The sequence below is a fragment of the Aegilops tauschii genome, chromosome 6 (genome assembly GCF_002575655.3).
Source record: "Aegilops tauschii subsp. strangulata cultivar AL8/78 chromosome 6, Aet v6.0, whole genome shotgun sequence".
Taxonomy (NCBI): domain Eukaryota; kingdom Viridiplantae; phylum Streptophyta; class Magnoliopsida; order Poales; family Poaceae; genus Aegilops; species Aegilops tauschii.
The window spans coordinates 92,187,916-92,199,614 of NC_053040.3; the positions used below are offsets into that span (position 1 = coordinate 92,187,916).

The following is an 11,699-nucleotide window of genomic DNA, read 5'->3' on the forward strand; positions in this document are numbered from 1 at the left end:
GATGTCAGATTTATAGTGGAGTCATAAGAGAAACTCCAATAGTTCCCTTGAAAATCTTCCCGTAAAAGTGGCTTTTTGGCCTTCTCGTAAAAGAAAAGGTAACTTTCGTCAGTTCCCCTAAACTTCTTTCCCTAAATGCATTTTTTACTTTTAATTAAACTAGAAAATTAGATAAATTGGTAGGACCCGCCGGCCAATGACACCGGCAGGCGTGCGGTGGCCACCGGCGAGGCCATGGTGCGGGCAACAGTGGCAGAGGTTTGGCGACGGGGCGGATGAGGCGGTGACGGACCGGTAACGGCAGCAGGAGACGGGCAGGCGCCGGCGTGGGCAAGGTGGTGGCAGGTGACGATGGTGGGAGACAGTGTAGGCGAGGCGGCTGCCTATCTATACCTACTAATAAAGGGGCTAGCTATTGCTTCTTACTATCATAATTTCGTATTATTTTCTATCCGAGGTGGTACTATAATCTGGTGTATCTATATATCCCTGTCCGTATCTGTGTACTTAAAACACAAATCCCACCAAAAACGCTTCGTTCAACGTTCTGCTCGTACGCACCCCCTACATATTGGGCCATGTTGCTTTTTTGTTACCACAATTGCTGGATGGCCTTTTCTTATGGGCCACGGATGGGCCTTCTAAAAGTCACATAAAAAAGATAATGCTTGGTAATCAAACTCACGACTTCAAGGATCAAAAGGTGGCTGCACCGACCGACTCAACTATCCATATTTCATGTTATATAATCCCACCTCGCTCCTTTAAGCAGATTGCGACCAGTTTATATAGGATCACATGTTTTCTGAAATATCAATATCAGGACTAAAAAACTACAACCAAGAATTGTGGGCTGTCTCAAGGAAGGGATATTAAAGGAAGGACTCCATCCTTAAAAAGGAAATTATGGGGCTGGATTTATCAAGGACGCAAGGCAAATAATCAGGAATTGTGAGCTGCCTCAAGGGGAGGTGTATTAAAGGAAGGATTCCGTCCATAAAAAAGGAAATTATGGGGCAGGATTTTCAGATTGCGGGCTTGCAAGGATTAAGGATGGATGCACGTGCACGCTGATGGATGCACGTGCGCCCTACTTGAGAGGGGTTGAGGAGGATGGATTTCACGACTGTGATCCTCAAGGAGAAGGGATTGTGAGAGGGACGTGCCGTAGGGGATTCGAACAAAGTAATGCAGCTCAAAGAAAAATAACATTGTCTTTTAAGCTTTGCAATTTCAGCATACATATTTTTTAATGCCCTAATTAAGTTACCACTGGATGCCTTTATCACCCTCGACGCATCGGAGTTCCTTTGGCCGAACCAACACACCATCAAAACCGCATCAAAAATCATAATCCATTCAGATGAAGCAGAACTTGAATCGTGCTTCCTAAATGATGAATTTTAACGTTCAATCTATACCAACCGTCGCAAGACTATGTCACGGTCAGTAAGAGATTTTCCAATTACTAGAATAATGTAGATGTTGTCAACTTCCTAGACTTTGTTCTTGGTTCAATTGTTATCATTGGACGCATGCACCATGCTCCATACCAGCCACAGATATGAACCGGATGTGGCATACTGTGGCATCACCTCAACGCGGTCATCGAAATGTCACTCCCATGTAAACTTTTGTGTTACATTTTTAGCCTTGTCCGTATGAGTTTAGATCAGTGAGTCTCAAGTTAGTCCGGTCTACGAAGCTCTATCACCGTCACCATAAACTAACTGGTCGTTAACATTACTCCTCGACTACTCCTCTAGCCTCCTCCCCATGGACAACTAATACACCATCATGGGTGTACTGCATCTAAAACAATGGAGGTGAGAATGAAACTCGGAAAGCTACAAACCAAACTGCATATATTTGCTAACAGTTTTGCAAAAACGGTATGGTTGAAAGCACAATTCTTCGTCGTCTTGGAATAATTTATGTGGATCATAAATTAAATAATATTTGTATTTTAAGCCATGCTAGGGAAGACCATAAAATTTTATCCCGTTGCAACGCACAGGCATTTTTGCTAGTTATATTCTAAATATGAAAGATGTGTCCCTGTTTGCGACGCACGATGAAGGTGAAGTGGGGGTCATCCAGTTTTATAGGAGAGAGAGGTCCAGCAAGAAATGCCCCAATACAGCGAGAAACCGAGCGGGAATGCAAGGGTCCGATAGAAAAAGGGAAGGATTTGTCGTGGGGTGGAGTTTTTGTCTTGGGCCCACTTGTTGGACATAACATGTCGCATTGTCCTAATAACCACATTTCTCCCCCATACATGGTCTAGAATTGGGCAGCCCAGACTGTCGAGATGGTTGAATTTCGGGGAACCTACTAGGCGTCTGTTTAATGTCCAAACACGTCTGAACATATGAAGGGGATGAGCTTGGACCTTGAAGACAACCTTAATCATTTATTTGATGTATTTATATATATGCATTATAGCCCATAGAAACGCACGAACGTTCTACTAGTTTTGTTATACATATTTTGTATATCTCAAAAAAAAATATACATATTATTAGGAAAGTCTAAATTATGGAATATGAAACTTGGAAACTATCCTATCATGCATGTTTGATATGTTTCATTCAATTTTCACACATCCATGAAACAAAATCAAGATCCCATGCAAGAGACACACGGCAGAAGTTTATTTCCCGATTTTTTTTTTTTAAAGAACAAGCGTTCTGATGGGCATGTGCTGAGGTAGCTATTGGCGAGAAGTCAGGACCGATCTACGGACGACGCAATGAGCGCCTCGCGGTCCATCTCGTAGCCGCACAAGTGTTTCCACGCGTGGCACTCGACGCCGTCGGCAAGCTTCTCGAGGCATCCCGTCGTGATGTTCAACATGAAGACGCCCTGGCTTGTGCACCCTCCTCCTTCTCCAACGGTGAACATCAACGTGCCGCTCTTCTCGCCAAACCAGCGCAGCTTAAACGCGGTTTTCATGGTAATCCCGAGCTCGGGTAGGCTGATGAGTTTGAGTCGGGCCTGTTCGTGCCCCTCCCACTCCCCGCCGGCAGCCGTCTGGGTCTCGATGTAGATGAAGAAGTCCGTGCATCCCAGGAAGCCCACGTAGAGGAAGCTCAGGCGCTCCCCGTCCGCGGAGGTGCCCAGCAGGCGCTCGCCGGCGTAATAGTGCGACTGCCTGTAGGGCACCGGACACATATCCATCGGCTCCGACGGCGGGCCGTCGAGCCGCACGCCGAACGCCTCATGGTGCATGGGCCAGTAGGCCGCGCCGCCGACCACGACGGCGTGGCCAAGACCGCGCAGCATGTTGGCGCTGATCTTGGCGCCGGGTTTCCTTTCTTCCGGCCCCCAGCGGCATGCGACGCCGGCGTCGGCGTCGGCAGAGGAGCAGGAGCGCAGCGCCGTGAAGCTACGGCGGTTGTACACGAGGAGCACGCGGAAGAAGCCCGACGGCGCGGGCACGTCTAGGTCGTCGCCGGTGAGTATCGCACACACGTAGTGCCCGGGGCAGTGGTCGCCGGAGAGCGGAGGGAGCATGGAGATTTCCCCCGTCATGGGGTTGCACACGCTGAGCGTAAGGCCGTCGGCGCGCGCCTCGCGCCGGAGCTCCAGGACAACACGGCCGTTGCGGGATGCGACAGGGCGGGCGTGATCGAACAGCCCGGCGGCGACGTGTTCGAGCTGGGGGCGGGGGCCCAGGAGGCGCGAGGCAGCTTCCGTCGGGACGAAGCGCGGCGGCAGCGCGGGGGAGGCGCGGGGGGCGCGGGCTTCCTGGTGGAAGAAGCCGAGAGCGAGGTGGGGGAGGAATTGCGCGGGCGGCGGCAGAGAGCGGGAGATGGCGTGGGCGTGCGTGGCCACGGCGTTTACCGAGTGACTGCACGTCGCCCCGCAGCGGACGATGTCGGTGGCGGACGAGGACACGCCAGGCAGAGCCTTTTTTCCCTCGGCGCCGGCGCGCCTGGTCCGGTGTCGTTGCTGGTGCCGCCACAGCCACCCGTTGGTGTACGGAGGTGGCGCGGTCCCGTCGAAACGGCGGCATCGGATGCGCGTATTTTTAGGTTAGGTTTCCAATCAGTTGCAACGACTTCTGAGCCCACGAGTCCATCAACTAGGTGCCTCCATATTTATGCACCCACCCCCTAAAAAAAAGTATGCAACCCCAGGGATCGATCCGAGTCTTTTTTGGTTTTTTTGGTGCGGTTTTTACCGATCCGAATCTGATCGTGCATTGATCATCCAGGCCCTGCGCCCTTATTAGCCCAGCCTATTCAGGCCTACGCCCATTTCCCCGAACTAAATTGCCCTAAGACCATTACCATTAATTCGTATTTTCTCATCATCAACTAGCTAAAATTGATTAACCCTAGGATTAGGATCTTTTTTCCTTTATCCTCTATGCGTATTTTACATGCCACCCTAATTTGCTATAGAGAATTTCTATTTTTTATCAAATAAAAATAAGATAATATCTATATCTATACCTACTAATAAAGCAAGGTGCGTTTCGTTAATTTTTTCATCCGTTCAACATGGGAAATAATTTTTTTTCCAGAATTTTGTATGTGGGCCAGGCGCTATGGCCCAGTAAAGCCAGCCCACTTTTTTTCTACCCGCGTAGCTGGGAAAATTTTATTTTCCGCACAGGGCGAACAATAGTCGGAGCTTCACACAGGACAACCAATAATGGGTTAGCCCATTTTGCTTTGTCTCTCTGTTTTAATTATACTTTTAATCTCCATTTCGTATATCTTTTTTCCCTTCCATGTTTACTTTTCTTTTAGAATTTGTTTCTTAAATTTACAATTGTCAAAAGCATTCAGAATTAAAAAATTTAAAAATCATATTTTAAAACGTTCAGAATTCCAATTTTTTTGCTATTTTCAAAAATATCCGGAACTTGAAAAAGTTTCCCATTTTTCAAAAAAGTTATTTTTTTCAAAATGGTTTGAGATTTCTAAAAATAAAATGGAATTTAGAAGGGCCAAATTCTAAAAATATTCTTATTTTAATGAAATTTTCATAATTCAAAATAATTTTTGCCTATTAAATATTTACATTTTCTAAAAACTTAGTAATTTTCAGCACATGTTTCCATTTAAGAAAATGTTCACAAATTCAAATAGTGTTCATGTTTTATTTAAAAAATTAGTGTTTCCAAAAAATATTTTCGAATTTTAAAAGATGTTCCCGTTTCAAATTTTGTTCGTGTTTTTTCCAAAAGTGTACATAATTTTCAAAAAAACTGTTTAGAATTTAAAAAATGGTTCATGTTTGGTCAAATATTCAAAAACTTCATACCTTAAAATCCCCTCGATTGAAAGGAAAAATAGATTGAATAATTAATGGGTCGTCTCTGGCATATGATGATGTAACAAAACTCCTAAATGTCCTCTATCAATGAAGGGAAAAATAATGGATTGATTACTTCACAAACAGCAAAACTGAGAAGCTAAATGTATCTTTATCGCATGCACGTAGGGTTTTGATTGCACATATAATTTTCACTAACTTTAAATGCAAAAATGTATTATTCTCCCGTTGCAATGCACGAGCATATGTGTTAGTAAGATATTATTGTAGGTAGCACGGGAGGGGAGAGCGACTGCAAATCCTATTTAGCGTTAAAGGCGCCGGATGCAGTTCATGCTGCAAACCGGCGCGCACACAGCCTCAGCTCTGGGCCGGCCCATTTCACATTTTGTTCGCTGTTTAAATAAATGCACTAACCAATTCAACAACTTATCTCTTGTGCATAACTGCTTTCTAACTTTAGCTCCCGTGAACCTCTCAAAAAAAAACTTAGCTCATGTGAGTATTTTTTTTGTCGTATCTTTTTTTTCAGTTTTCTTTTTTCTTTTCTTAAAGGAAAATGATTGGGATCACCCCGTGAAAAATGATGCGCGTGTCCGCCGCCTCTGTGGCCGTTGGATCTGATTTTAATCAGATTGCTAGAAGCAACATATTACGTAGACTAGGTTTCGCAACTGAGTCGTTGTTGCAATTTCCCCCACCGCAACAACTCGTGTGTTGCGAGATCTGGACCCGTACTCCTCCCAAGGTCCCCATCAAGGCGATGCCTCCTCGCGCTGCTTTGACCGCCACCACCAACGCTCGTCACCGGCAGCACGCTAACGAAGTTGCCAACATGGGCGTCGCCGCTACCGCCCACCTCCACCATGAACTCAGCCATTGTGGTGCGTCCGAAAGCTGCATCCGCCGTCCTAGGGAAGCATCGACGATCACGTCTATCACTAGGAGTTGCGTCCATCATTGCCCCGCCGTCCCAAAAAACCATCGGCTTTTTCCTTTGGCTGACGTGGCCGCTGCTTGCTGCTCGCTACAGCGAATTTCTGCAACAAGGTCTCCGTTGCTAAAAAACTGTAACAAGACCTCTGTTACAAAACAAATTAAATTTCAATGAGACCGCTGTTGCCAAAAAAATTCAACAAGACATTTGTTGCAAAAAAATCTGTAACAAGACATATGTTGCAAAAATAATCTGTAACGTGACCTATGCTGCAAAATTTTCTGCAAAATAACCCGTGTTGCGGAAACTTTCTGCAATACGACATATGTTGTAGTGGTAGAAGGTGACCCTCAACTATTCAATCTGTCAGATCTGACGGCTCGCGAGGCGTCAGCCGGCCGATGCGTAGCAGCGCCCTTTCTTAAATGCGTCAACTTTTTCAGATACATTATTCTTTTTAAATCGATCATCCTTTTTCAAAATTAGTGAATTTTTTTAAAAAAATTGATGAACTTCTTTCCAAATCCGATGAAGGTTTTTCAATTTCCGTGAACTTTTTCCAAATTCGATGAACTTTTTCAAAATCAATTGACATTTTTCATTTTAGGCGAACTTTCTTTACAATCGATGATTTTTTTCAAATCCGATGAACTTTTTTTTCAAATTTGATGACTTTTTTTTTCAAATTTCATGTTTTTTTTTCAAATTTGATGAACTCATTTCCAAAATCAATTAACTTCTTTTTTTAAAATTTGACAAACTTTCTTTTTAATGTCGATGGACCTTTTTCAAATTTGTGAACATTTTTCAAAATCAATGAACTTTTCTTCAAACTTAATGAACCTTTTTCATTTTTCCATGAAACTTTTTTCAAAATCGATGAAGTTTTTTAAGTTTGTCAACTTTTCTTCTAATACTACGAAATTTTGAAACTGGATGAACCTTTTGAAATTCATTATTTTTTGAAATAATTTGAAATTCTAAGTGTGCAAGTAGACGGTGTTGTGCAAGAAATATCGCGGCCACGATCGTTCTTATATCATTGGTGCTATCATTAGTCAATAGAGTCGAGTGGTTGTAGTGGTTGGCCGCTTGTATGTGAATGCTATGGTGTAGGTTCGAGCCCTAGAGAGCTCAACTTTTTGAATGTTTTTTTCGTGCTTAGGATTGCTGCGTTGTGCGTTCGTGGGCCGGGCCAACTAGGTGCTGTAGTGAGCGCCAGTTGGCCTCCTCGGCACTAAAGGCGCGTAATAGGAGCTTGCACAGCGACTCATTGACTCGGTGAAATCACTGATTAAGAGGACTTTTTGCAAAAACATTATAGTAAAAGCATTGCGATAGATTCATTTGTTCAAAACATTTTATCTTTTAAATCGTATTTTCAAATCTTGAACCGTTGGATTCCTCGCATTGACATTTTTAAAACTAGATATCGGGTTGATAGGTTTCGATGGACTTTTTATCACGAAAAAACAGGACGAAGAAAATCAAACCAGAAGCACTTTTTTCACTTTTGTTTCCTTTTCCGAAACAGCCATAGCTGCGCCTCTCACGGAAGCAAATCTGTGCCTCTTGCGGAAGAAAATAGAGAAAACACAACTTTTTCTTTTTCCAAGAGGCACAGTTCTATCTTTCGCGAAAACAAATCTGTTCCTTTATGAGAAGAAAATTTGTGCCTCCCACGGAAAAAACACATGTTTTTTTCCTTTTCCAAGAGGCACGCAGAAGTAAATCAATGTCTCCATGAGAAGCAAATCCGTGCCTCCATGGAAGAAACAAAAACGTGTTTTTTCCTTTTTCGAGAGGCAGTGTTGTGCCTTTCGCGGAAGCAAATCTGTACCTCCAGTAAAAGAAATTCCATGCCTCTCGCGGAAGAAAAAAAAGAGTTCTTATTTTCTTTTCCGTGAGGCATAGAAGCAAATTTGTGCCTTCACGAGAAAGTAAACTAGTGCCTCTAGCGGAAGAAAAAAAAACGCATTTGTGGCTCCACCCTTGGGACAACCAACCCTAGATGGGACGCAACCCCTCGTCCAAGTTAGCCACCTCTCCTCGCTATTATAAATAGAGGGGACGGTAGCCCCTAAGGACACATTTACCGGTGCCTCTCTCCCTCCCTCCCTCCCTCCTCTCTCTCTCTCTCCCTCCCTCCTCTCTCTCTCTCTCCCCCCGATTTGTTATAGAGTGAATGATGTAACTATGTTTACCAATCAATAAAGTTAGCATAATAGAGTTCATGGATGCTCCGTGAACATTACTTGTCTTTGTTTATTTTTTTGTTATTTTTTTTTCATGTACAACTTTCAATAGATTTCCCTTTTATTTTCAAAAAAATTGTATCAATTTTAAGATAGTACATTTTGCAACACATGAAGACATTTTATCTAGAACTAGAACAATCTTGTGTAAAATTTTGTTATTTGTTTTGCAGGGGAAATATTTTTTTAGTTACATGAACATTTTAAAAAATGTGCGGACCCTATTAAAATTAAAAAAAATTGTTTCATTTATTTGTTTTTGGCTAGGTTTCATCCAAGAGGGAATCACAAACTTTAACACAAGTATTTATACCAATCCACAATTACTCACTAGCATGACTCTAATATCACCATCTTTATATCTCGAAACAATCATAAGGAATCAAACTTCCCATAGTATTCAACGTTCTTTATATGAAAGTTTTTATTATATCCCTCTTGGATGCCCATCATATTAGGACTAAATTCATAACCGAAGCAAATTACCATGTTGTTTAGAGAGAATCTCAAAATAATATAAGTGAAGCATTAGAGTTCAACAATTTCTATAAAATAAAGCCACTGCCGTGCTATAAAAAGATATAAGTGAAGCACTAGAGCAAATTGCCTAGCTCAAAAGATATAAGTGAAGCACATGGAGTATTCTAATAAATTCACTACTCAGGTGTGTCCCTATCATAATGTGTGTACCACAAGTATGATTGTGGCAAACTAAAAGCAAAGACTCATATCATACAAGACGCTCCAAGAAAAACACATATCATGTGGTGAATAAAAATATAGCCTCAAGTAAATTTACCGATAGACGAAGGCGAAAGAGGGGATGACATCCGGGGCATCCCCAAGCTTATATGCTTGGTTGTCCTTTAATATTACCTTGGGGTGCCTTGGGCATCCCCAAGCTTAGGCTCTTGCCACTCCTTATTTCATAGTCCATCAAATCTTTACCCAAAACTTGAAAACTTCACAACACAAAACTCAATAGAAAACTCATGAGATCCGTTAGTATAAGAAAATAAATCACCACTTTTTGGTACTGTTGTGAACTCATTATTTATTTATTTATTTATTTATATAGGTGTAATATCTACTGTATTTCAACGTTTCCATGGTTCATACCCCCTGATACTACTCATAAATTCATCAAAATAAGCAAACAACACATAGAAAATAGAATCTGTCAAAAACAGAACAGTCTGTAGCAATATGAAAACTTCGTGTACTTCTGTAACTCCAAAAATTCTGAAAAATTAGGAAAACATGGGCAATTTGTATATCAATCTTGTGTAAAAACTTCAGATCAAAAGCACGCTTCCGTGGTTTTTAAAAATTGATTTATTGATCCGAAAAGTTTTTGTTTTTCAGCAAGATCAAATCAACTATCGCCGTAAACCATCCCAAAGGTCTTATTTGGCTCAAACACTAATTAAAACACAAAAACACAATTACTACAGAGGTAATAATGTGTATTTATTAAAAAACAGAACCAAAAACAAAGAAACATAAAAATAAAATTGGGTTGTCTCCCAACAAGCGCTATTGTTTAATGCCCCCAGCTAGGCATAAAACATAGATCTAGGTATTGTCATCTTTGATATGCAATCCATAAGTAGCCCTCATAATAGACTCATATGGCAACTTAATTTTCTGTCTTGGAAAGTGTTCCATGCTCTTCCTTAACGAAAATTGAAATCTAATGTTTCCTTCTTTCATATCAATAATTGCACCAATTGTTCTAAGGAAAGGTCTACCAAGAATAATAGGACATGTAGGATTGCAATCTATATCAAGCACAATGAAATCTACAGGCACATAATTCCTATTTGCAACAATAAGAACATCATTAATTCTCCCCGTAGGTTTCTTAAGTGAAATCCACAAGATGCAAATTTAAAGAAAAATCATCAAATTCACGGAAGCCTAGCACATCACATAAAGTCTTTGGAATCGTGAAATGCTAGCACCCAAATCACACAAAGCATGACACTCATAATCTTTAAATTTAATCTTAATAGTAGGTTCCCACTCATCATAAAGCTTTCTAGGGATTGAAACTTCCAACTCAAGTTTTTCTTCAAAAGATTTCATCATATCATCAATGATATGTTTAGTAAAAGCTTTATTTTGATTATAAACATGAGGGGAATTCAACATGGATTGCAACAAGGAAATACAATCTATCAAAGAAAAATTATCATAATTAAAATCCTTGAAATCCAATAGAGTGGGTTCATCGTTACTTAAAATTTTGACCTCTCCAATCCCACTTTTATCAATTTTTGCATTAAGATCTATAAACTCCGAATCATTGGGACGCCTTCTAGCTAAAGTTGACTCATCTCCAGTCCCATATTTATCAAGATTTATATTAAAAAGCAAAGATTCAATAGGAGTCACACCAATCACTTTTAGATCTTCGTCATTATTATCACAAGAAACTGAAGAACACACTTTTACAAACCAATCTCGCTTAGCACGCATCCTAGTGGTTCTTTCTTTGCACTCATCAATAGAAATTTTAATAGCTTTAAGAGATTCATTAATATCATGCTTGGGTGGCATAGATCTAATTTTCAAAGAATCAATCTCAAGAGAAATTCTATCAACGTTCCTAGCCAAATAATCAATCTTGAGCAATTTTCTTCAACCATAGCATTGAAAACTTTTTGCGAATTAATAAATTCTTAATATTGTTCTCAAGATCAGAGGGCATCTTATTATAATTTCCATAAGAATTGTTGTAGGAATTACCATAATTATTAGAGGAATTACTAGGTAACGGCCTAGGGTTGAAATTTCCTCTATACGTGTTATTACCAAAATTGTTCCTACCAACAAAATTCACATCCATAGATTCATTATTGCTCTCAATCAAAGTAGACAAAGGCATATCATTAGGATCAATAGGAGCACTACTAGCAAACAATTTCATAAGCTCATCCATCTTTCCAATCAAAGTATTAATTTTTTCAATCACATGCACTTTTTTTACTAGTGGAAGATCTTTCGGTATGTCATTGAGAGTAATTAGCCATAATATTATCTACGAGTTTAGTACCTTCTCCTAATGTGATTTCCATAAAAGTACCTCCCGCAGCCGAATCTAAAAGATTTCTAGATGCAAAATTCAATCAGGCATACAGTTTTTGTATGATCATCCATAAACTTAAACCATGAGTAGGGCAATTTCTTATCATCAATTTCATCCTCTCCCAAGA

The 11,699-nt window shown here is 40.9% G+C and overlaps 1 protein-coding gene across 1 annotated transcript; it reads right to left on the reverse strand.

Annotated features, from left to right (window-relative positions):
* Window positions 1-2,543: 2,543 nt before the first annotated feature.
* On the reverse strand, window positions 2,544-4,026 carry LOC109731628 (uncharacterized; the record flags this gene model as incomplete). Its single annotated transcript, XM_073500633.1, has 1 exon — window positions 2,544-4,026. A coding segment is annotated over one exon (1,299 nt), but the record flags the coding sequence as incomplete, so codon positions are not given.
* Between the last annotated feature and the right edge of the window lie 7,673 nt (window positions 4,027-11,699).